Genomic DNA, 23,792 nt, shown 5'->3' with positions numbered 1-23,792 from the left:
TGTCGGCTGGAAAGCTGGAATTTTAATGCATTAATTAACTTTTTTAGGTTCTGAAGATTTGTCGCTACCGAGTACACTTTCCTCGGGTCGGAAACCAGAATCTTTCACCAGTGAAAATCGCAAACGTTCATCGCAGAGCACTCAGAGTGGTAAGTTCACGCCATAAAAAATCTTTAATAAAGCAGTGAGCCAAGTAACTTTTTGAATCCAGAAAAACTATTTACCATTAAAGATATTGCGATTTAACCAGCATATAATGCTTGGAAATATTGAATTTAATAATGCTTCACATTTTTTTATAGTTTTCTGATGCTGGCGAGCGTTCAAATTTTCTAGCTTTTTCCCTTGCAATTAAAAGCTCAATTATAATGCGAATCGATATTTAGAAAAAATACAGCTAAATAATAAAATTCTCTTGTTAGTTCCAATATGTACTATATTAAATTTAACCGCAGGAATAATACAATTCATTTTGTTCTCCTGTTTCAGGCGACACCAATGTAAATCGTCTAATGCGACCCCCTGATAGCCAGACCAACATTATCCCGCCACCTACTAAATTCGCAACTAGGTTTGCCTCCCCAAGACATCCTAGTCTCCCTTCTACTAGTGGAGCTTCTGCATCCTCATCAGCATTACAACATCAGCGAGCAACCCTGGTCAAACCAAAAGAGTCTAGACCTGCTACCCAGTGGAGGTCTAATTTTTCTATTGGTGCAACTTCATTGGAATTTCAAAATGATCAGCAATCCAAAAGGCAGGGAACAGTCCAGCCAACCGTTGGAGATCCAATAGTATCTAGACCTGCTACCCTAAGTAGGTCTGATCTTTTAACTGGTGGAGTTCGTTCATCCCTAAGGGGTCGACGACGTCAGCCTCACCAAAAGGAGGAAACAGTCCAGCCGACCGTTGAAGATCCAAAAGCATCTGGACCTGCTACCGCAAGGAAGTCTGATTCTCCTATTGGTGGAGTTCCTTCATCCCCAATGGGTCCACGACCTCAGCATTACCAAGAGCGGGAAACAGTCCTGCGAACCGTTGGAGATCCAAAAGCCTCTAGACCTGCTACCGCAAGGAAGTCTGATTCTCCTATTGGTGGAGTTCCTTCATCCCCATTGGGTCCACGACCTCAGCATTACGAAAAGGAGGGAACAGTCAAGCCAACCGTTGAAGATCCAAAAGCATCTGGACCTGCTACCGCAAGGAAGTCTGATTCTCCTATTGGTGGAGTTCCTTCATCCCCAATGGGTCCACGACGTCAGCATTACCAAAAGGAGGGAACAGTCCAGCCAACCGTTGAAGATCCAAAAGTGTCTAGACCTGCTACCCTGTGGAGGTCTAATTTTTCTATTGGTGCAACTTCATTGGAATTTCAAAATGATCAGCAATCCAAAAGGCAGGGAACAGTCCAGCCAACCGTTGGAGATCCAATAGCATCTAGACCTGCTACCCCAAGAAAGTCTGATCTTCTAACTGGTGGAGTTCCTTCATCACCAACGGTTCCACGACCTCAGAATTACGGAGGACTGACAATTATCCCAATACCCACTGGATATCAACATCCACACATGCAAGTCGAAGCAGGCAATTTAAATCCTGAAACAGCTGGTGCCTGTGCAGCCTCAATGGACGAAAATGTACAGGAACCCGTAGGTCAGAGAGCAGTCCCACCTCAACTTGATCACCCATATCAACTGATATATGATGCCAGAAAACTTGAGAAATCACCCGACATAAAAGGCTTTTGTGTGATCTGTGAGATTTCCAGTGATTCCCTCATCGCTCATCTACAATCAAATTTGCACAATTGTGCAGTTGAGCTTCATTTGGACCACGATTCAAATACCTTAGTGGGCCCATTAGGAGAGGACGTGCCAAATCAGGTAAAAAAATGCATTTATTGTGGGAAGGTAGTTTACACGAGCAGATTAGACTCCCACGAATGCCCCAACCGTCCATAATGTAACATAGGAAAAACAGGTGAATTCTCATGAGAAGAGCCAATATATGGACAATCGTTCAATCAAAAACATTATAACTCCCTGTAACTGCCCTGCAGACATTTATACCGCAATGGGTCTGCAGGAATACTGCAATAACGCAGCCTCTTTACTTTTAAAGTGCGTCCAAAAATATCGTGTAATGGACAAGCGAATTAAAATTAGAAACTTGAAATTAGACAAAAGTATGTACCAAAGAGACACGAAATAGGTTGGTACACAAACAATCCATGTATATGTACATAAACTTTTGAACTTTTGAACTTTGTATGCATACGATTTTTATGAATTAGCCAAACCTTGTACTTAGTTTTTGTTTTTTACAACTGAACATTTTAGCGAATCAAGATTTTACGTAATCTTACTTAGTGAATAGATATTGTACAATTTAAGAAAAAGATGGAAATAAAAATACAGAAATTTTCTGGGCGCGTGCAGCGCCAAGTGGCTACCCACTTGTGTGTACAAATAACCTGTGAACTTTTTAATGCACATGATTTTTATGATTCAGCCAAACCTTGAACTCAGTTTTTGTTCTTTCAACTGAATATTTTAGCGAGGTTTTACGTATTCCTAGTGAATTGATAGTTTACAATGTAAGGAAATGTTGCAAATAAAAATACAGAAATCGTTCCAATACACCCTTAAAAAACACGTTTCATTCTGTAAAATCATATTGAAATCCTTTCCTATAAGTAGATCACAAAATATTCCAGTATTTGAGTAGTGTCACTTATAGCATCATTTCTGTCACTTGTGGCATCTGTTGTTAAAATTCTGTCACTTATAGCATCCTATCAAAGATGCCATAAGTGACGGAAAAGATGCTATAAGTGACAGTCACTTATGGCATCACGCGAAAAATACATAAACAAACGATTTCTTAGGTTGGCAGCACTTAGGCGTGGCCTGTGGTGGGGCGGTACTGGGCGGAGCTACTATTTCGGTTCGCGACGCGTTCACCGGCCGGAAGAACCGTTGCGCAATAATCGTAACCGGTTTTTTTATACGGGATCACCGAGTTGGAGGTGGGTGCTGCATCGCTGAAACAACTGAGCATCGGCATCCGCACCACCATTTTGTGCTTCGTTGTCAGCGTTTTTAGACCGCGTGCGGGTGCATTTTTTATTATTTCGTGTGTTTTGAGTGCTTTTTGGAATGGAAAACGGGCGTGATCAGTGCTCCCTGGACTGGAGGTTCGACCTGAGTCGTGTGAAGGACGCGATACAGAAGGATGAGTTGGACAAGAGGCGATGCGCGAACGAGCGGCTGCCTGGTTTCAGTGCGGTAAGTGTTGTCCCTGATTATTTGCATGCTGTTTGTAGTGTATTAGCTGATGGAGGTTAGTAATTGAAGGGTGACATTGGTTTTGGAATGTTTACAGGTGCTCCCTGGTTGTTTTTCTGCAGTGCAGATTGGGAAAATCGAGGGGTCCGGTTTGGGAATGTAAGTAGATGGAATGTATTTGTAGATGGGTGGGTTATTTAGCATGCTAAATCGTTTCAGGCGGCTCCCGGAAAGCCAGCAGGGCTACCGCGATCTGAACCGGAGGTGCCGAGAAAGACAAAACCAATATCATACCCTGGATTCCAGGGTCCGGACAACGCACGAGGGCCGGCATCTATTTGTATCGCGCCGTAGCATTAGGATGCACGATTTGGCAATGATTCCGGCGTACGTAAAGGATGCCGAATCGGAACTGGAGTATTCGTAAGTGGTCATGGGAGACGTATTTCAATTTTAAAAGACATGAATGGTGTTATGTAGGTACGAAGATCACCTGAATCTGCTAGGGATCGAAAATTGGGTATTCCGTGGGGATCGATCAATGCTCTTGCCAAGGTAGGATTGTAGACGAAGGGTTGTACTTTCAGTTTCTTTACCTGGCAGGTGATTGAAGGATGTCTGGAGGCATGCAGCATAATTTGTTTAATTATAATATAACCAATTGTTCTTTTCCCAGATGTGTGAGTGTGTGTGTGTGTATGTGTGTCCGAATGGATTTATTTTCAGGCATGTCAGAGTCCAGACGGTGGCACGAGAGGTGCAGTAGTCAGTCTGAGACGTCCTGCCAGCAGCCGTGCCAAGGCTGGAGCACCTCTGGGGCATGCTGCAGTGAGAGGCGGTTGCCCTGGGCGCCCTGCTAGCCGCCAAACACCTCGAAGCTGGCAGTTGGAGAGTGGTTGGCGACCGAGCTGGGTGGCGAAGGAGTTGTCTGCGTGTGGGGTGAGTGAAAACTGTTTTACATGTGCAATATGTGTTTGGCATTCAGCTGTGGCCTTCCTTATTGCGCCATGTTGTGTTTTTTGTGCGCTGTGACTGATTCACTTTGATTTCAGGCATGTGAGAGTCCAGACGGTGGCACGAGAGGTGCAGCAGGCAGTCTGAGACGCCCCGCCAGCAGCCTTGCCAAGGCTGGGAGTCCCCAGGAGCACCTCTGGGGCATGCTGCAGTGAGAGGCGGTTGCCCTGGGCGCCCTGCTAGCCGCCAAACACTTCGAAGCTGGCAGTTGGAGAGTGGTTGGCGACCGAGCTGGGTGGCGACGGAGTTGTCTGCGTGTTGGGGTGAGTGAAAACTGTTTTGCATGTGCAATATGTGTTTGGCATTCAGCTGTGGCCTTCCTTATTGCGCCATGTTGTGTTTTTTGTGCGCTGTGACTGATTCACTTTGATTTCAGGCATGTGAGAGTCCAGACGGTGGCACGAGAGGTGCAGCAGTCAGTCTGAGACGCCCCGCCAGCAGCCGTGCCAAGGCTGGAGCACCTCTGGGGCATGCTGCAGTGAGAGGCGGTTGCCCTGGGCGCCCTGCTAGCCGCCAAACACCTCGAAGCTGGCAGTTGGAGAGTGGTTGGCGACCGAGCTGGGTGGCGACGGAGTTGTCTGCGTGTGGGGTGAGTGAAAACTGTTTTGCATGTGCAAAATGTGTTTGGCATTCAGCTGTGGCCTTCCTTATTGCGCCATGTTGTGTTTTTTGTGCGCTGTGACTGATTCACTTTGATTTCAGGCATGTCTGAGTCCAGACGGTGGCACGAGAGGTGCAGCAGTCAGTCTGAGACGTCCCGCCAGCAGCCGTGCCAAGGCTGGAGCACCTCTGGGGCATGCTGCAGTGAGAGGCGGTTGCCCTGGGCGCCCTGCTAGCCGCCAAACACCTCGAAGCTGGCAGTTGGAGAGTGGTTGGCGACCGAGCTGGGTGGCGAAGGAGTTGTCTGCGTGTGGGGTGAGTGAAAACTGTTTTGCATGTGCAATATGTGTTTGGCATTCAGCTGTGGCCTTCCTTATTGCGCCATGTTGTGTTTTTTGTGCGCTGTGACTGATTCACTTTGATTTCAGGCATGTGAGAGTCCAGACGGTGGCACGAGAGGTGCAGCAGTCAGTCTGAGACGCCCCGCCAGCAGCCTTGCCAAGGCTGGGAGTCCCCAGGAGCACCTCTGGGGCATGCTGCAGTGAGAGGCGGTTGCCCTGGGCGCCCTGCTAGCCGCCAAACACCTCGAAGCTGGCAGTTGGAGAGTGGTTGGCGACCGAGCTGGGTGGCGACGGAGTTGTCTGCGTGTGGGGTGAGTGAAAACTGTTTTGCATGTGCAAAATGTGTTTGGCATTCAGCTGTGGCCTTCCTTATTGCGCCATGTTGTGTTTTTTGTGCGCTGTGACTGATTCACTTTGATTTCAGGCATGTGAGAGTCCAGACGGTGGCACGAGAGGTGCAGCAGGCAGTCTGAGACGCCCCGCCAGCAGCCTTGCCAAGGCTGGGAGTCCCCAGGAGCACCTCTGGGGCATGCTGCAGTGAGAGGCGGTTGCCCTGGGCGCCCTGCTAGCCGCCAAACACCTCGAAGCTGGCAGTTGGAGAGTGGTTGGCGACCGAGCTGGGTGGCGAAGGAGTTGGGAGGAAGGCAGGGTTAGTACGAGCTGTTCGATAGCAGCGTGCCCTCCCGGTGTGCTTGCCTGCGGTGTTCCTTTTGCTTGTGGTTGACCGACTGAGTGGTAATGCTTTTCTGCGTGACCTAACGTTTAGCAGGTGGAAATGTGAAATTGTTTTACTCCTGTACGATTTGCTGAAAATGATTTAACCCAGTGTGCCAATGTGGTGTGTGTGTGTGTGTGTGTGTGTGTGTGTGTGTGTGTCTGTGCATTTAGGTGGTAGCTGAAATGGTTGCTGAGCAATTTTCATTTTGCGGGGGATGTATGATATGTGGGGAAACGATTGTTGTGGTATCCTTTTGAAATAATTGTTTTTCTCCAGCGTCATCACCGGCCTGTACCTCGACCTCGCGAAGCTGGAGACCCTCCTGGACAGAGCTGGTGGCATTGCCAAGGTGACATGCATTGACCAAGGCCGACCAGACCGACGAGCTGTATGGGAGGCACGACTGGAAGTGGAGCCGACACCTGAAGTCTACGTCTGCCTCGAAGCAACTGTTGGCGAGTGGTGTCAGCTCGAGGTTATTGGCGGCAGGCCCGTTGGTGGTACGTATCATTTTTTTAATTGACTGCTTAGGTGTAATTGTTGCAACTGCAGGCAAGATGCTGGTGAGGAGCCATGACCGTGGGACAGTTACGCTCACCGAGGGTGACGGAGCCAAGCTGTTGGACCGGGAGCTCCTTGTTGCCCTGTGGAACCAGCGGTGCCGCCTGCAGTTCCTGCCAACCTTGGTGGGGCACCGTCTTAGGGTCACCGGCTCCGTCGATGGATTGAGTGCCCTTGCCGACTACTTCCAGGGAGGTGGCTTGGGAACAAAGGAGTGCGGCATCCCACTGGTGAGAAATCACTTTGATTGTGTGTTGATAGCTTTACTGACCCAATTGTTTCTGCCGCAGGTTGACGACCACCATCTTGCAGCGCTGAAGCGAGGAGAGGGATTCATGGACGAGATGCTCAACCAGGAGCAGAGGAGGGCTGTGGTGGAGATCCTGGAGCACAGGCGGCCCCACGTCCCATACCTGCTGGTCGGCCCCCCAGGAACGGGAAAATCCGCAACCTTGGACGAGGTCGTGCTTCAGTTGGCTACCCACCACAAGGAGAAGAGGACACTTGACGCTCTGTGAGATCTTATTGGTTTGTGTAACTTGTTAACTAATTGATTTTCCTTTGTTTTCAGCATCTACTACGTGGTCCCGTCCAACCTGGGGGTTCGGTCGACCGCCGAAAGGTTGTTGCGGTTGGGAATGAGGAGCGAGCAACTGGTGCGCCTCTACTCGGAGCATGAGCACGTGAAGGGGACCGACCCCCTCAGAGACATCTCGCAGCGAGCTTCCCGGATGCAACACCTCATCACCACCAGCGTGGTCATCGGGACCCCCATCGCCATTGCTCGCATCGGGCTGACCCTTGGTGAGAGGAATCCACCGCCCCTTCTGTTGCTGGTAAGTTTTAATCAATTGTACAATTTTGTTTTGATTACATTTCATTTTTTTTTCAGCTGGACGAGGCAGCCTACATCAAGCTGGGAGAGGCCTTTGCGGCTCTGACGGCGAATGGAGAGCCTGTGCAGACTGTGCTTGCCGGGGACCGGAAGCAGCTTCGGCCACGCTGTTTCAGCAAGGTGGCCGAAAGCATGCATGGCAAGTACAGTCTGTTCGATTTGGCCGCCGACAGTGGATTCTTCGAGGATGATGGGTAAGTAGCATTGAGGCTGGATGGAACGGTAATTACCTAATCATGTTTCAGATTGAGGCCGAAGGAGGGGCTTGGTGTGATGCTGCGTCTCAACTATCGGGCCCACGAGAAGTTGGTGAGGGAGGTCTCCTGCCTGTTTTACAACGGACTGATGGTAAGCATGACATGCTCGAGTGACTGTTTTGTTATGACTTTTGTTTTGCATTTCAGATCCCTGGCCCAGCTAGCCTCCCCTCCAACAGCCTGCTGCTGCTGCGTTTCGGGCTGGAGAGACTGGGACTCGACGCGAACCAGAGCGCCATCCGCTGGGTGGACATTGATGGTGCAATGCAACGCGACCCCCTCACCAGGTCCCTCTTCAACGTAGTGGAAGCCGACGCTGTGGTGTCCGTGGTGGACTCGCTGTGCCGGTGCATCCCCCCCCAACAGGTTACGGTGCTTGCACCGTACCGTAAGCAGGTATGTTGTGTGCCGAATTGTAACTAGTGGTGCAATGTTGATAATTCTTCGTCTATGTTTCAGGTGGCGGTGCTCCGGGAGAAGCTCCCCCGTGACATCACTGTCTTCACTGCGGACGAGGTGATAGGCCAGGAGCGGCCTGTAATTGTGGTGTCACTGGTACGAAGCGACCGTGGAGAAGACAACGCGCGTGATCATGGGGTGGGCTTCTTGAGGGAGCCAAACAGGGTCAATGTTCTGATCAGCCGTGCCAAGGAGATCGTGATCCTGGTAGGCTCCAGGGCCCACTTCATCAGGAGTGGTGTTGGCTTTTGGGGAATCCTCCCAACCAGGGCTGAACCCCTCCCGGCACAGTTCTAAACATGCTACTTATTTATTTCCAACTTTTCGGGACTTATTGGTGATTTCATATGGCGTGAAACGCTTCCCTTTGAATAATTACCTCGACACTGTTTTTGATACTAATCTTATGAATTTTGATAACCTTATTTTACATGTAATGATATATAATGTATTTTGAACTGACCATACTTGGTGACCTTAGACACATAAACTAGTGAATCCTTGAAATAACTGGTTGACGGTTTTTATTACACGTACTTCCTAGGCACAACCATTCACATGAGCATTTAACAGAGGAGGAAGTAACAATTGGTAACAAATGAAAGGAGAATAAAGCGTGATCCTTACATAACTGGGCATTGGTTGGCAACAAACAAAACTTCTAGTTAGAATATTACTGAACTTTCTTTGGGCGTCCTCTTTTCTTCTCAGGCAAACTTGAAACCCTGGAGAAACATTGAGTTAACTGAATTTGTTTCAACACTTCTATAAGAAATACCTGGTAATGCTGGAACTTGCGCGCTTCTTGGGAAACCGTTTTTCCTGGTTTGAGATGTCAGCAGCAGCGTCACTGTCTGCCGTCACAGGGGCAGATGCTTCCTTTCCTTTGGCAACAGTTTTGTTCTTGGAGCCCCGCGGTCGGCCTGGGCGTCGTTTCTGTGGCACCGTCAACGTGGGAACCTGTACCTGCGCTTCTGCATTGCTAGTTTCATGCACGGATCTGTAAGGTGGTGTTAGCTTTGCGAATCTAGTCAGTTGAATTAAATTACCCTGAATCAGCCGAGATGTTGGTCTCTGCGGCGGACTCATTGCTGCTCGTTTCAGTTTCTTCTGCCTCACTTTCGGACTGCGCTGCTCTGTTAAAGTGATCATTATAAGTTACTCATCCAGCCATCAAGATCCCTTGTTATACTTTTTCGTATTCTTGCGTAGCGTCGGTTTATTCGGAGCTCTGACCTTGTTCTTGCTCCCGGGTTTGCGTCCCCGCCGTGGTTTAGTCGGCTGTGGTTTCACAGCAAGCTCTGCCTCTGCGGCTTCCTCATCCACGTCCTCAAAGAGAATGGCATCTTGGAGGTCCTCGATGCTGAAGCTGATGGAAGAAGGAGAAAGGTAATGTTAATACGTGGAATAGGGGGAAACGTGGAAGAAGATTTTTTTCAGCCGGTAAATCATAGGCGGCTGTCCAAGTTTTGTTTACGGGAAATACACTTACTCGTCTTCCGGGTCAGCATTGTCCGGTTGGGCAGCGGTTGTTCTGATCTCTGCTGCCTGTTCCAAGGTGGTTCCCTTGTGCTTTTGAATGTTACCATCTTGGAAAATCTCTAGTGCTCTGCCGACCATCAGATTGAAACCAAGGCCCGTCGGAAGATCGTAGTACTGGTCGTGGACCGTGATTGAGTGTCCCATCAACAGGCACAGGAGCTTCTTTGAAGGTCCGCTAAGCTCCATCTGGCCCAAAGTTGTCGCGAAGGTCGTCCTGATGGCACGCGCCCTGAGGTCATCAGGTCGTTCTGCAAGGCACGCTTCAGCAGCTGCTTTCTGCGGCCCTCTCACGTCCATCGGTTTTCCGTTTTTCGTGCCGAACAGGTAAATGCAACTCTCCGGAATGCCCGCCGCAGCACGCACTCCTTTGTCAGACAGGGTTGTGAAGTAGTCGCGCCATTCTGGTTTTAAGAGGGAAAGAACTTTGGTAGACCCTTTCCCGGTGGAGGTAAGCACGTCGTACCGCTCGGCCAGTTCTTGTTGCGCTTTTGATAGCGCATCGCTGTTCTTCCCCGAGTAATTGTTTCTCTCCTCATAGTTCTGCAGAGTAACGAAGCTTCCCTCAGTCGCCCTGCGAGCGTTGAAGGAACAGAAAGCCAGGTTCAAATGTGTTGCCAACGCCTTGTAGTGACACTCAAACTCTGACTCTTTCTTCGCTTTCTGCAGGTGAATGTGGTGGTAGCTGCACATTCCTTCAAGGTGCGCGTTGTAGAGTTGCAGGTCGTGGGGTGACACGTGCGTCTTGTGGAGCTTCTCGCTGTTTTTCTTCTGCTTTGCAGCCCTTGTTGTCGTATAAATACGGTACCTCTTAGTTTCCAGGTATTCGATCAGCAACCGGCACTCTTCGGTCCACAATTTACGCTCGGCTTCGTCCTCGAACCGCTCCTGCTGCAACTCACTCGCTACTTGTCTGATGAGTGAGCTGAGCGTCATGACGTCATTGGGCCGCTTGAAATCTACCCTGTTTTCCTCACCGCCGCAGATGGTGTGGATGACCTCGATGATTCGGTCAGTCTTGCTTGCCGGTCGGTTGCTGGGAAGCCCCTGCCAAACGGACCGCTTGCAGATGTCCCTCAGCGAGGTTACTAATCCAGGGATTTCTGCATGCACCTTGAAAGCGGTGTACAAAGCGTAGAGAAGGCGGATATTCCTCCGGCTGATTTGCACTCCGTTGTTGCCAGTTTCCTGCTGCAGGCCAAAATTTTTTACCACTCTGATCACCAGCTGATCATCTGTGATGATGAAGCTGGCGATCCTTTTGTCACGCATGTTGTTAAGGATTTTGTCCACCGCAACCGTGTAGCTCTGGTCCAAATTTGTCCGGAGTTGCTCAATGCGGTTCAACTCGAGCAGGTCAACCGGTGGTGCTGGTTCTCGGGCCTCAACGCCTCGCCGAGTGCGGCAAATCTGCAAGTGCCTCTTGAAATTGCGGCTCGTGTGAAGTGTCAGGCAGTAGGGGCACTTGTTTGTTGTGCGAACGCTGGCTGTCTGGCTGCGCCGCGACGGTACCAGCGTGCCCTGCCTGCACTGCAATACTGTGGCGTTGTGCTGCTCGTTACCAAGGAGCCGCAATTCACTGAAGAAAGCTCTCATTCGTTCCGCGGATGGCTTCGCAGCGTACAGATCTTGGATTTCTGGCTCCTGCATGTGGCCCAACCGCAGATGCCTCATGATGTTCCCCCTAAAGTTCTTTCCGCAGAAATAGCAATATTGGTTCTTTTTCACGCCGGCGGCAAGAGCCAAGATCTTGACGGGCGTGGTCTTCACCTTCTTGTGAGGGGACAGAGTAAGGCATGAACCGCCCATGGCGGCAAATCTTCTCGAACCAGCTGCAATTGGACAGTTGGTACCGTAAGAAAAAACTGCAGTCATTATTTTTACATTGCCTACCCGCTTTTGTGAATGTTTCGTAAACTTTTCTCGTGTGTTTCTTCAGTACCCCGCTGAACAGGTCGAATGCTCGCCACTCCGTGCCAGCATGCACGCCAAAGATGTATACCACTCCCTCTGCAGGATCAATATCCAGGGATTGAAAGGTAGATGTCAGGAAAGTGGCGCCTGGTGGCACAGACTGTGCTAGCAGTTGGTCCGCAGAGAGCAGTTCATTCATCAGTGCATAAAGGGCCTCTGTTGTGATGTACAGCTGGCCTGAAAAATTGCATCTTCACACTCCAAGGAGAGTTTACTTGGTTGCAATACTCACTGTAGACGATTTCAGCCTTACGGAGAACCTTCGGATCACCACTTCTGTCCTGGGTCAGCCGATGCAGCTCAGGAAGCGACTGCAGTCCTGGGGACTGGCTGTCTGCGATGAGGAAGAAGTCGGGCATGTCATTCTTCCTTTCCATAGAGAAGAAAGTAATCTTGATTAAGTGCAACTTGTCATGGGGCACTGAAATGCAAATACAACGCGTGTTAGAACTGGTGTTTCATTCTTTTAATCGCGGAATGAATTTGCAAGAACCACCAGGAAGATGGAGGTATTACTTACACTCATTGCCTGGCGTCGCAGGCACCGCGTCATTGATCACTTTCTTCTCAGGTGTTTGTTGATCAGTCCGAGCTAAAAAGTGGAAATTTTAAATGTACTTTCAGTCCAGGAAGCCGAGGAACCGTAGATAGACGCAATTATTCCCTCGGAAAGACTATTACCAATTATAGCCGCCTGGTTTCCCTGCGGCTTCGAAACTCGGCTGGCAGCCGCCTCATCTGTCATTTCTTGCGACGAGGAGTCATCCGACTCTGCTGTGTCTGTTGACGACTCGTCGAAGCCGGCTCGGATGGATTTGTGAGCGGCGCCCCATCTTGGGATTGCAACATCAGGGCCTTCCAACGGACGAGGCTTCTTCCTCTCGACCGGCTTCCACCCGCTGCATCCCGCTACTGGTTCGACTACAAACGAACGCGACACGAGGGATCGGCTTCCTTGGGTGTGTGCGCGCCTAGCACTGCCAAACTCGGCCGATTTTGTAGAGTGCGCGATGGCGGGTTCTTCACTCGAAGGCAGATGTCTCCCACACTGGCCACCAGGTGGCACAGGACTCATCAGTCTAGCGTACTCATAGTCCATTGGAGGGGAATCGAGCAGTGCGCGAGGCAGGAAATCACTTGTTCGACCAAACTGTCCCATGCTGGCGCCAGGAGTTGACAAAGCTGGCACCTGCTGGCCAGGTGTAGGTTGTGGCGCAGGCACAACCTTAGGAAGAGGCACCTCTAGAGGCGGCTCCGAAGTCATCCGGGCGCCAACAGACTGCCGAGAACTGTGCGAAATGAATTATTTTATTTTATTCGGTTCATTACATTAATTTTGTTGGCAGCGGCATTCAGCACATCAAAATGAGTTTACAGCGATTGCCAAGTAAACGGACAACTTACACTCGGGAGGCGAGCATTGCAATCAACTTCGTTTGGTAGCGGCTGATCTTCACTGCATCGTTCTTCGTCTTGCTCAGAACGCTGAAGGCGGCGCCAGACTCTGATAAAGAATGAATTGTTTCGTGCACCTTACTTGGAATTAATTCTCAAAACGGAATGTTCTTACCGCCAGAGAAGACAACCAAACTGTCATGGCCATCTTTGTTCTTGACAACGTCATTAAAGGTCGGGGGGATCGCATTTTTTTCAATCTTCTTCAGTGACACAACACCCTCAGTACTGACCAGCACCATGAACTTGAACTGCGCAAATCGGAACAGTTAATTAAATTCTTAAATGATACTGCGAAAGCTAGATTGACAATTGATTGCGTTCGAGAAATTAGAAGCAGATGACAATTTTAAAAAATCATTCACTTCACGGATCGCAAACAAGCGAAAGAACAATTATTTTTAGAAAATTGACGGTCCAAATCGATGAAACGTGCAAGTCCCAAGCAGAGATGCTTTTTCAGGTCGCTAGTAACTGCTTTCCTTATGAGGATGGCTCAAGAAATTGTTGAAATTCTCGATTTCAGAAAATTCTCACCTTGTCGGACTGCATGGCTGAACCGATTGAGCGGGGCGCGTGTTGCTTGGCGCGTAAATCCGCAAGGGCATTGCACATCCGCTGCACATCCACTGCAGATCCACTGCACATCCACTGCCAGAAGGGCCTGGCGCGAAAATCAGTTCTCCAGTTGTTACCAGTTGCAGATAGTAGCGTGGCCATTGTTGCATCACTCTGACTTGACACGAGGTGCAAATCACACAACTTGGAAATCGCAACTAACGGCCATCCGCTTCTATCTGGCCCTCCAATATGCTTCGTCGGACCAAGAAACCGTGTAACTGCACCCACTGCCTCGCGAAAGAGGAAACGGTGAGCTGTTATCCATGCAATGTCTGCGTACTGGGGCACAACACGTTGGACTGCTCGCCATTTCAGGTCATTCCAGCCATCCCAGAGAATCTTTGGGAGACCTACAAGGACGCTAGGAGGATGGAGGTCGATGCACAGATGAAGGTGCTCCACTTGGAAGTTGCAGTTCAGAATGCTACGCAGCGGCAAATGTACGAGTGCGAAGTGGAAATGGCCACGCTGAGACATGAAAGTGAGCAAATTTCGCGTACAATCCGGTGTAATTGTAATATAATGTGCGAACATCCCTTTCCAGTTAGAAAAGAGCATGATTTTTTCCAAAACCAGTTGGAATTCAAAACCCCTGGCGACATCAGCAAGGACGGAACGAAGGTTAGTAAAATTTTGGTTATCCGTCCCTCCATCGAGTATAATTTTTCACTAAATGACGCAACAAAAAATATTATATTGTAACACAACGCTCAAACATGTTATAATATTTGCTTACGAGTGAGTCAGTTGTTCAAAATTAGGAGGGGAAAAATTTTATTGGCCTCGTAGGGTATTCAAAAATAATAAAATCTCAGTCAGAATTGCAAACTCCCTCAAACATGCATTGCTTTCAGGTCTTATTTGTAGAATGTTGTCAAGGGACAGCCTTCCTCGACAAGGAATATGTCAATCTATGCTCGAGAGGCGCTCGGTCAGCTCGGGAGCTGTTGTGGCGGCTCGTGTGTCGTCATTTCACGGGACCCGCCATTATCACCTGCGGCATCGAAGAGGGACACGGCCTGCAACAACTCCATCCTCCTACGATGCACGCCATTTGCTGTCAGTAACAAAATTAATTTTGAATTTCTGTGCCCTCATTCTGGACTCACTCATGGTTTCAGCCATCGTCAGTGACGTAGCATCGAGTGTTCCGAGCTCGGACCCAAGGAAGGAGAACTTCAGCGAGGACTGCACGAGCATTTCCACTATCAAGGAAAGCCTGCGGAGGCTCAGGCAGCACATCAGGAGTACAGACAATTATCGAAAATCACTGCACTGATTTTCCGCATTTAAAATTCAATGTAATCTGATTTCTTCCGAAGGTTTCGTACCGTTCGTGGAACAATAAAATGTGTAATTTCTAATTAATTCGTTTTAATTGAAACTGGGAGACGGTTCTAGGAATGAGATTTACTAAAACTTTCAATCACAATTTGCCTAAAGGCACTGGAACTTGGAAGAAACAAAGGAACATGAGCGAAAAACAAAATCAACACCTAGCTAGGCGGCAGCACTGCCTATGCGGCAAAGCAGGCCAACACTCCCAAGTGAATGCGGTGAAGGAGCATTGCATTGAGGGCGGCAAAATTTTCACTCTTGACACTCGCGCTATCTCCGGTCCGTCTTTGTCCCTCGGGTGCAGAAAGAGGCTACAGGTATGTAAATTTCCGTCATATAATGAGTAGAAATGTCAATTACAACAGTTCAACATCAATTTCAACCCAATTGCATTCTTTACAATTAATGCATGTGCGTTATGCATGTCATACATCCAATAAGAAATAGGAATCATGTAAGTTAAAGTGATGCATGCCCGCGGAAAAAGCTGAATCGAATGTAATGCACAATTTCATGGCCTGCGTAATTTTGCATCTTTTGACTGCACTGAATGCGTTAGTGTTATTTATGTGTGTACGTATTTATGCATGTCTGTAGCGAAATTTGGACGAATGTATGCAAATGTAAGGCTGCATGTGAGTGAAAATTAATGTAGACTAATTTTTTTACATTCATAACGCTCAACAAGTACATTCCGAATTCGTTGGCAAAGGGTGTCAGTCCGCCGTTATGTATCGCAAGTTGTACGATTGCTACTTTTGTAGAATTTGTGGCAGACAACGCCGCCACTTGCATTGCCGGGGCACGTTGCACTATTTTTTGACATAGGTTTCTCAGTTTCAGCATGCAACAAGAGTCGGAAACCATGGAAGGCCTGGCAGACTCGGTCACCATTGACATGAGTGCGCCCGAAAGGGACCCACTGGCCCTCGACTTCGTCCACAACAGTCCGTCATGTGAGTTAAAATCAACCCCCCCTATAAGCTGCAATACTCAACTCTCATTTATTTCCACTCAGGTGATCCCCTGCATGATTCGATTACGGAGGTCGTAGTTGGTCTTGGTCAAGGAAGAGAGTCGGGTGAGTAAAAAAGTTAATTGCATGTTGTCCTATTTGTATTTAAATTTCGCTCATTTCTTTCGAACGCAGTCCGCGAAGAAACCACAGCACAGTCCCCCACCAGGCCTGACGCAGCTGTCCCCCCCCAAACCAAGCGACGACTATTCCAGGACAAGAAGCCAAGCGAAGAGGAGGGCCAGGAACAAGAGTCAGAACAGTCTGACGAATACTCCGGCAGTGAGTACGTTCAAGGTAAGCACTCTTATTTTTACTACCCAGATTGCATGACATTAATGCTCTTCTATCCAGAAGAAGAAGACAGCCAGTCCGGTGCGTCGACTTCGAGCCACACAGACAGTGAGCGTCAGAAGCGACCTCTCCGACCACCTCCAGCTTCGGACAGTCCAGAGATGGCAGACGCTCGTATGGAGCCGGCAGAGGACGACGAACTTGCTGCGCAAGTGGCAGGTGAGCTACAGGTTATATTACTGTTGAGGAAACATCTTTTAATAACTATTGTGCAATTTTCAGCTCTGAGGACGAGGAACGCTGCGTTGGCAGCGGCCAAGTTGGAACTCGTGCAGCGGGTAGCCTCCCTAGAAGCAAAGAAGGCCCGTCTCATGGAGGAGAACCAAACGTTGCGTGACGAAGCGGCTGTCAACGATCAAAGAGTGGCTCACCTCAAGAAGGCTCGGAGGGAATTCAAGCACCAGAACCTCGAGACGGTCCACTCTCTCCAACAGGCGGTCGCTGAGCCTGGAACCAGCAAGCACACAGAGGCCACTTACTGGTAAGACCAAATTTGAAACGCTCGTCATGCTTGTACTTCACAATTCTTGTTCTAGGACCAACATGCACGCTGTCGGCCAACGACTCAGCGAGCACGGTTGGCAGAAGGTTCTGCTGAATGACCCCAACCTACCAAAAAAGGTGAGTTATACCTAACACTGAATAATTAATGATTTTAATCTTTATTTCTTTTCAGGTTCCATCGTGTGTCACTTCAAAGAAGGGCAACATCGGCATCGAGCAGGACGACATCGATGAGTGCTACGAGGATGGCAGCGGATCCTTGTACTCGGTGATGCGGCACGTGGCAATCAACCTCTTCAGGATCGAGAACCTCCTGTATTTCAGCTACGGAGGCACCAGGAGCACAAGGCGGCAAAAGGCAACCATGGCACTTCCCAAAGAGCTGAAGAATGAGTTTCTCGGTAAGTCTTTCTTGATTAAAAATTTACAATTAATTGAATAATTCTTTCCTTTGCAGACCTGGCCGGAAAAATCATTGCCAACACCAAGTACAAGTGGTACATCAGGTCGAAAGAGGTCACCATCAAGGAAATCGACATCAAGCGCATTGCCAAGAAAGCGCTCATCAATCTGATGACGGAGCGGCGCCCAAAGTTCAAACCTACCAAAGAAGACACAAGCTCCTCAGAGTCCGAAGACGATTCGGATTGATTTCCATGTCCGATACTGATTGGCAGCTACCTTCAGTTACATTTTGCATTGTAATTATTTTCATATGCGTGATACACTGCTTGTTACCACAAATAAATTAACCATTCCAAAAATTTCATTGTTTTCTTTAACATTCCATGGCATTGCTCGCAGCAGACACGATTTTAATTTCTACAGTTTGTCGCAATTTCCATATTGCTCTAATACAATTTTGTCAATTGTTCGTGCAACACGTTTCGTTATAAACAAAATCACGCTACGTTAACCCTTTCCCTCCGTTGCTGATTGTTTTCCGACAGTTAAATTGAACTGGATCTGCATTGCCGTGGCAGCGTAACCGCCATGGCCGAAACAGTAATTTTCGGATTTTGGCCGACGATTTCGATAAAAATTGCTTCGCGAATTATTCCGCGAATAATTACACAAAAATTAAGTGGATGTGGTGCGGAATTAAATTTTTTTTTTCCGACAGTTAAATTGAACTGGATCTGCATTGCCGTGGCAGCGTAACCGCCATGGCCGAAACAGTAATTTTCGGTTTTTGGGCGAAATTTCCACATCAACTTGCTTCCCGAGTGATTCCTCAACTAACTTTACAAAAATTTTTAATGAAACAGTGAAATTTGAATTTTTTGAGCGACATTAGAAATTACACCATGCAACGCGACTAGGATCGCACTCAGCTTTATTTGGCGATCAAAGTGCTAAACTGGCAGCGGATCTGCATTGCCGTGGCAGCGTAACCGCCATGGCCGAAACAGTAATTTTCGGATTTTGGCCGACGATTTCGATAAAAATTGCTTCGCGAATTATTCCGCGAATAATTACACAAAAATTAAGTGGATGTGGTGCGGAATTAAATTTTTTTTTCCGACAGTTAAATTGAACTGGATCTGCATTGCCGTGGCAGCGTAACCGCCATGGCCGAAACAGTAATTTTCGGATTTTGGCCGACGATTTCGATAAAAATTGCTTCGCGAATTATTCCGCGAATAATTACACAAAAATTAAGTGGATGTGGTGCGGAATTAAATTTTTTTTTTCCGACAGTTAAATTGAACTGGATCTGCATTGCCGTGGCAGCGTAACCGCCATGGCCGAAACAGTAATTTTCGGTTTTTGGGCGAAATTTCCACATCAACTTGCTTCCCGAGTGATTCCTCAACTAACTTTACAAAAATTTTTAATGAAACAGTGAAATTTGAATTTTTTGAGCGACATTAGAAATTACACCATGCAACGCGACTAGGATCGCACTCAGCTTTATTTGGCGATCAAAGTGCTAAACTGGCAGCGGATCTGCATTGCCGTGGCAGCGTAACCGCCATGGCCGAAACAGTAATTTTCGGATTTTGGCCGACGATTTCGATAAAAATTGCTTCCCGAATTATTCCGCGAATAATTACACAAAAATTAAGTGGATGTGGTGCGGAATTAAATTTTTTTTTTCCGACAGTTAAATTGAACTGGATCTGCATTGCCGTGGCAGCGTAACCGCCATGGCCGAAACAGTAATTTTCGGATTTTGGCCGACGATTTCGATAAAAATTGCTTCGCGAATTATTCCGCGAATAATTACACAAAAATTAAGTGGATGTGGTGCGGAATTAAATTTTTTTTTCCGACAGTTAAATTGAACTGGATCTGCATTGCCGTGGCAGCGTAACCGCCATGGCCGAAACAGTAATTTTCGGATTTTGGCCGACGATTTCGATAAAAATTGCTTCGCGAATTATTCCGCGAATAATTACACAAAAATTAAGTGGATGTGGTGCGGAATTAAATTTTTTTTTCCGACAGTTAAATTGAACTGGATCTGCATTGCCGTGGCAGCGTAACCGCCATGGCCGAAACAGTAATTTTCGGATTTTGGCCGACGATTTCGATAAAAATTGCTTCGCGAATTATTCCGCGAATAATTACACAAAAATTAAGTGGATGTGGTGCGGAATTAAATTTTTTTTTTCCGACAGTTAAATTGAACTGGATCTGCATTGCCGTGGCAGCGTAACCGCCATGGCCGAAACAGTAATTTTCGGTTTTTGGGCGAAATTTCCACATCAACTTGCTTCCCGAGTGATTCCTCAACTAACTTTACAAAAATTTTTAATGAAACAGTGAAATTTGAATTTTTTGAGCGACATTAGAAATTACACCATGCAACGCGACTAGGATCGCACTCAGCTTTATTTGGCGATCAAAGTGCTAAACTGGCAGCGGATCTGCATTGCCGTGGCAGCGTAACCGCCATGGCCGAAACAGTAATTTTCGGATTTTGGCCGACGATTTCGATAAAAATTGCTTCGCGAATTATTCCGCGAATAATTACACAAAAATTAAGTGGATGTGGTGCGGAATTAAATTTTTTTTTTCCGACAGTTAAATTGAACTGGATCTGCATTGCCGTGGCAGCGTAACCGCCATGGCCGAAACAGTAATTTTCGGTTTTTGGGCGAAATTTCCACATCAACTTGCTTCCCGAGTGATTCCTCAACTAACTTTACAAAAATTTTTAATGAAACAGTGAAATTTGAATTTTTTGAGCGACATTAGAAATTACACCATGCAACGCGACTAGGATCGCACTCAGCTTTATTTGGCGATCAAAGTGCTAAACTGGCAGCGGATCTGCATTGCCGTGGCAGCGTAACCGCCATGGCCGAAACAGTAATTTTCGGATTTTGGCCGACGATTTCGATAAAAATTGCTTCCCGAATTATTCCGCGAATAATTACACAAAAATTAAGTGGATGTGGTGCGGAATTAAATTTTTTTTTCCGACAGTTAAATTGAACTGGATCTGCATTGCCGTGGCAGTTGATCTGCAAGCCCAAACGGTTACTGCAGTGGGCGTGGAGTGCATCTGCAAAATCTCATGAATCACTTTCAGCAACTCTGCTCAACCTTCCAATTTTGGACTTTTACTGCAATTCTCCAAGGCTGTCCTTCGTGCTTACACTAATTCTGCGCATAAATTGCTTCAAGTGACACACTGTTGCCACGCAATTTCTCAAAAATGCGGCCACTTGGATCATATGCCCAATTTGGCAATCAGTTCTGCAAAATTGTCAGTGCAGAGGAAGATCAGGCATTCAGGTCCCCGGCAATTTACCACATCACAGTGCTCGAGTGAGTCTTTTCGAACGAACCATTACAATATCTCGCAGCTCTAATTTATTCCCATAGGCGAGTTGCTAAGACTCTCATCCAGAACGGACCGCCAAATGAGTTGGTCCAAATTAAAGGATGCCATTACGTGGAAGACAGGGCCCTCCGTGATACTATTCGAGTTCTACCATCCATGCAGGAGGCTTCTACAGATGCTTCATATTTCTGCAGACTCTAGTACTTATAATACACTTAAACAACAAGTTTTGCCTAATTAGCGATTAAACACTCGTGCAGTTTTGATGGATCCTCGTTCCTACCAACAATGATTTTCAACGAACAAGACAAGTGGTGCCCTTGCAGGTATTCAAGCAAACGAAAGATGCTGGCGCACGTCACAACGGACGGATTGAATGGCCTAACTTCTGTAACACATCATTTTAATATTCAAAAGGCCAACAAAAACTCTATCAAATGTTTCATTATGGTGTCACAGGTGCGGTTCGGCTCGTCCGTTGCTATTGAGAAGGGGACATGCTTAGCCACAACACTCAAATCAGAGCAATTGCCAGAAGTGCCTGGACAAAAATTACTCCGCGTTGTCCGCGTTGACAAAATCAAGGTCAAAAAAACCGGTGACAAAAAATCAGACCAGGTACTCGCTGCATCAAAGATTCGGTTGGCTGTCACTTGCTTTGTCAGACCTCCTGAGACCAACAGTTGTTCGCAAGAATCGCCTGCAAATCTTCTACACTTGTCTTCATACAGTGAATATACTCATTTAACAAAACCCTCCGCTTTTTTTAAAACCATCTTCACTACCATTCACAGAAACTGAAATTTCTGGTGCACTTTTCGTCGCGGTCGTTAACGTCTCGTTCCATAACACACTGGAAGTGAAGTACACAACCGACATCGATCAATACGGAACGGCCACATACATCTGCAACAGTCTCCTAGACATGCAAACCAACCAAGTTGTATTGCCTGCTTCCATCCCAAAATTAGTAATTGAATTCATTTATGCTAACAGCTTTCGATGCTTGATGGCTCCCTTGCTTCAACAAAGAGTGTTACTCCGTCACTCGAATCAAATCCACTCCGATGCCTAGATCTGTTCTGCGGCTGCGGAGGATTATCCCTAGGGTTGGAGATGAGCCACCTGACAACCTGCCTTTGGGCAGTTGACGCAGACCCTACAGCGTGCAAATCCTTCGCTGCCAACTTCAGACAAGCAACAGTGTACCAAAGTTCAGCCATTGACTGGTTGAAAGAACTAAAAACGGTAACTTGTTCGAGCACAACACCAAGGAAGATTAATACTCCTAAATCCAAAATAGGGAGCATTGTTCACAAAAAAGGGACAGAAGCTGCCACAAACCGGCGAGGTGGAAATGATTATTGGAGGACCGCCGTGCCAAGGATTCTCCAAATTAAATAGATTCAAAAACAACAACACCTCAGTCACAAACGTAACTACTTAGAATTCACTAAAATCAACTTTCCATTGTTTCTTTCATGCCATTCTTCAGAAATCACAAGTTCCAGTGTTTCTGGAAATCGTCGCCTACTTCAGGCCTAAGTGCTTCTTGATGGAAAATGTCAAATCCTTCATCACAGAGGATGGTGGAAAACACTTTCTGGCAGCGCTGCAGGCAACCAAAGACTTGGGTTATTATTTCAACTTCAATGTCTTACAGGCTGCTGATTTCGGCGCACCTCAACAACGCCCTAGGTTGTCCTCTCCAAAACTTCACTAATCCCACTAACAACATTTCCCAATCTGCTAGGTTCTTCCTGTTTGGCACCCTCGACAGCAGACGGCTGGCTGCAGCACCAATAAGCACCCATTACTCTGGTCTGGAAGTCACAAGTGTCAAAGCAGCCAGTCATACTCTGGTACCAATTCATGCTTTCCACCACTGCCTAATTCGTAGCTTCCTTCCCCCTACAGTCATTCACGGACAAACAGGAAGCTTACTTTCAAAAAGTTACTGTGCACCACGCCATTGCTGATTTGCCAGATGTTGAGCCACAAGAGAGCGGCAACAAAATCAGCTACAACTCAATCAACTCAACTTTCCAATTCAAAGTGAGTATAACAATCATTTCAATCCGAAACTATTAATAACATTTCTTCACAGATGAGGAATGGCAGTGACACTTTGCGATTGCATAAGCTCCCCACGTCACTGAATCCAGATGACCAAAAAAGGATCACAATGATCCCGCCAGGGTCAGACTGGCGATGCCTACCTCAGTCAGAACACGAGGAATGCTTCAAAACGTTTGCGCTAACTTCGCTTAAAATTTATTTAAAATTAATCTTCCTCTTCTCTACTTCCATTAGAGGCATGCCCCTTGCACCTAAGTCACTGGTAAAGTCCTCTCGCTCTAATGGTGACTGGAAAGGAGCTTATGGCAGACTGCGATGGTCCGACCTCTTCATGACAGTTTTAACAAGACCAACCCTTGCTTCTAAGACTGGGACAATCATCCATCCTATCTACAATAGAACCCTGACAATACGAGAGTTTGCACGAGCACAGACCTTTCCAGACAACTTCAAATTCAAAGGGACCATAGCTCAAGTTCAGCGACAGGTAGCCTATCTAAGTCATTAAAGCCCTTTGATAATTAATAATATTGCTCTACAGATTGGAAACGCGGTACCCCCCCTTCTGGCTGAATCACTCGGACGTGCATTCAAAATCTAACAAAACGTACGCCTCATTCTCCTCTTTCATAACAACACGAGTCATATTCAATAAAATTTTTACTTCATAACTGTGTATTTATTTCCATTCATTACATTCCATTCCTGCACAGTCCCTCCAATGGCTGCCACCAGCATGAAGACCGAAGCATGGCCGGCGAGCAGGGCGCCCAGGGCAACCGCCTCTCACTGCAGCATGCCCCAGAGGTGCTCCAGCCTTGGCACGGCTGCTGGCGGGGCGTCTCAGACTGCCTGCTGCACCTCTCGTGCCACCGTCTGGACTCTCACATGCCTGAAATCAAAGTGAATCAGTCACAGCGCACAAAAAACACAACATGGCGCAATAAGGAAGGCCACAGCTGAATGCCAAACACATATTGCACAT

The 23,792-nt window shown here is 47.4% G+C and overlaps 6 protein-coding genes and 1 long non-coding RNA gene across 9 annotated transcripts; 5 read left to right on the top strand and 2 right to left on the bottom strand.

Annotated features, from left to right (window-relative positions):
* Nucleotides 1-2,741: 2,741 nt before the first annotated feature.
* LOC135940086 (uncharacterized) lies at nucleotides 2,742-4,227 on the top strand. The gene is made up of 5 exons (XM_065484769.1): nucleotides 2,742-3,287; nucleotides 3,385-3,446; nucleotides 3,507-3,710; nucleotides 3,768-3,842; nucleotides 4,014-4,227. The coding sequence occupies exons 1-5, from the start codon at nucleotides 3,159-3,161 to the stop codon at nucleotides 4,051-4,053; spliced, it is 510 nt and encodes a 169-aa protein (XP_065340841.1). The 5' UTR covers nucleotides 2,742-3,158; the 3' UTR covers nucleotides 4,054-4,227.
* A 1,448-nt stretch (nucleotides 4,228-5,675) lies between these two features.
* On the top strand, nucleotides 5,676-8,618 carry LOC135940317 (putative helicase mov-10-B.2). Its single transcript, XM_065485159.1, has 9 exons — nucleotides 5,676-5,891; nucleotides 6,237-6,460; nucleotides 6,513-6,751; nucleotides 6,812-7,035; nucleotides 7,093-7,357; nucleotides 7,414-7,610; nucleotides 7,662-7,764; nucleotides 7,821-8,069; nucleotides 8,133-8,618. Exons 3-9 carry the CDS (start codon nucleotides 6,518-6,520, stop codon nucleotides 8,427-8,429), a joined length of 1,569 nt encoding a protein of 522 aa, XP_065341231.1. The 5' UTR covers nucleotides 5,676-5,891; nucleotides 6,237-6,460; nucleotides 6,513-6,517; the 3' UTR covers nucleotides 8,430-8,618.
* Nucleotides 8,619-8,630: 12 nt separating this feature from the next.
* LOC135940321 (uncharacterized) lies at nucleotides 8,631-9,274 on the bottom strand. Its single transcript, XR_010574837.1, has 3 exons — nucleotides 9,182-9,274; nucleotides 8,911-9,132; nucleotides 8,631-8,857 (listed from the first exon to the last, which is right to left on the bottom strand). It is a non-coding gene; the product is annotated as an uncharacterized LOC135940321 (long non-coding RNA).
* A 31-nt stretch (nucleotides 9,275-9,305) lies between these two features.
* Nucleotides 9,306-14,997, bottom strand: LOC135941083 (uncharacterized). Its single transcript, XM_065486346.1, has 10 exons — nucleotides 14,831-14,997; nucleotides 13,638-14,778; nucleotides 13,216-13,351; nucleotides 13,050-13,149; nucleotides 12,327-12,934; nucleotides 12,166-12,237; nucleotides 11,878-12,066; nucleotides 11,565-11,822; nucleotides 9,625-11,503; nucleotides 9,306-9,501 (listed from the first exon to the last, which is right to left on the bottom strand). The coding sequence occupies exons 2-10, from the start codon at nucleotides 14,277-14,279 to the stop codon at nucleotides 9,306-9,308; spliced, it is 4,080 nt and encodes a 1,359-aa protein (XP_065342418.1). The 5' UTR covers nucleotides 14,280-14,778; nucleotides 14,831-14,997.
* Nucleotides 14,998-15,263: 266 nt separating this feature from the next.
* Nucleotides 15,264-16,938, top strand: LOC135940318 (uncharacterized). 2 transcript variants are annotated; one of them, XM_065485160.1, is made up of 6 exons: nucleotides 15,264-15,376; nucleotides 15,897-16,015; nucleotides 16,078-16,140; nucleotides 16,210-16,371; nucleotides 16,429-16,587; nucleotides 16,651-16,938. In XM_065485160.1, the coding sequence occupies exons 2-6, from the start codon at nucleotides 15,904-15,906 to the stop codon at nucleotides 16,911-16,913; spliced, it is 759 nt and encodes a 252-aa protein (XP_065341232.1). In that variant the 5' UTR covers nucleotides 15,264-15,376; nucleotides 15,897-15,903; the 3' UTR covers nucleotides 16,914-16,938. The 2 variants fall into 2 exon arrangements, with proteins under 2 accessions (XP_065341232.1, XP_065341233.1); XM_065485161.1 differs by lacking the exon at nucleotides 15,264-15,376 and having other exon boundaries at nucleotides 15,444-16,015.
* Nucleotides 16,939-16,944: 6 nt separating this feature from the next.
* Nucleotides 16,945-18,243, top strand: LOC135940320 (uncharacterized). Its single transcript, XM_065485162.1, has 3 exons — nucleotides 16,945-17,049; nucleotides 17,105-17,333; nucleotides 17,390-18,243. Exons 1-3 carry the CDS (start codon nucleotides 16,972-16,974, stop codon nucleotides 17,581-17,583), a joined length of 501 nt encoding a protein of 166 aa, XP_065341234.1. The 5' UTR covers nucleotides 16,945-16,971; the 3' UTR covers nucleotides 17,584-18,243.
* A 1,618-nt stretch (nucleotides 18,244-19,861) lies between these two features.
* On the top strand, nucleotides 19,862-23,706 carry LOC135941097 (uncharacterized). 2 transcript variants are annotated; one of them, XM_065486381.1, is made up of 10 exons: nucleotides 19,862-20,928; nucleotides 20,989-21,458; nucleotides 21,523-21,976; nucleotides 22,032-22,163; nucleotides 22,224-22,426; nucleotides 22,482-22,590; nucleotides 22,646-22,783; nucleotides 22,836-22,978; nucleotides 23,042-23,294; nucleotides 23,349-23,706. In XM_065486381.1, exons 3-10 carry the CDS (start codon nucleotides 21,731-21,733, stop codon nucleotides 23,406-23,408), a joined length of 1,284 nt encoding a protein of 427 aa, XP_065342453.1. In that variant the 5' UTR covers nucleotides 19,862-20,928; nucleotides 20,989-21,458; nucleotides 21,523-21,730; the 3' UTR covers nucleotides 23,409-23,706. The 2 variants fall into 2 exon arrangements, with proteins under 2 accessions (XP_065342453.1, XP_065342452.1); XM_065486380.1 differs by having other exon boundaries at nucleotides 22,836-23,294.
* Nucleotides 23,707-23,792: the final 86 nt, after the last annotated feature.

This window comes from Cloeon dipterum, chromosome 3 (genome assembly GCF_949628265.1).
Source record: "Cloeon dipterum chromosome 3, ieCloDipt1.1, whole genome shotgun sequence".
Classification (NCBI taxonomy): Eukaryota; Metazoa; Arthropoda; class Insecta; order Ephemeroptera; family Baetidae; genus Cloeon; species Cloeon dipterum.
The sequence above is the reverse complement of the archived record's forward strand: the minus strand, read 5'-3'. Positions and strand labels throughout refer to the sequence as shown.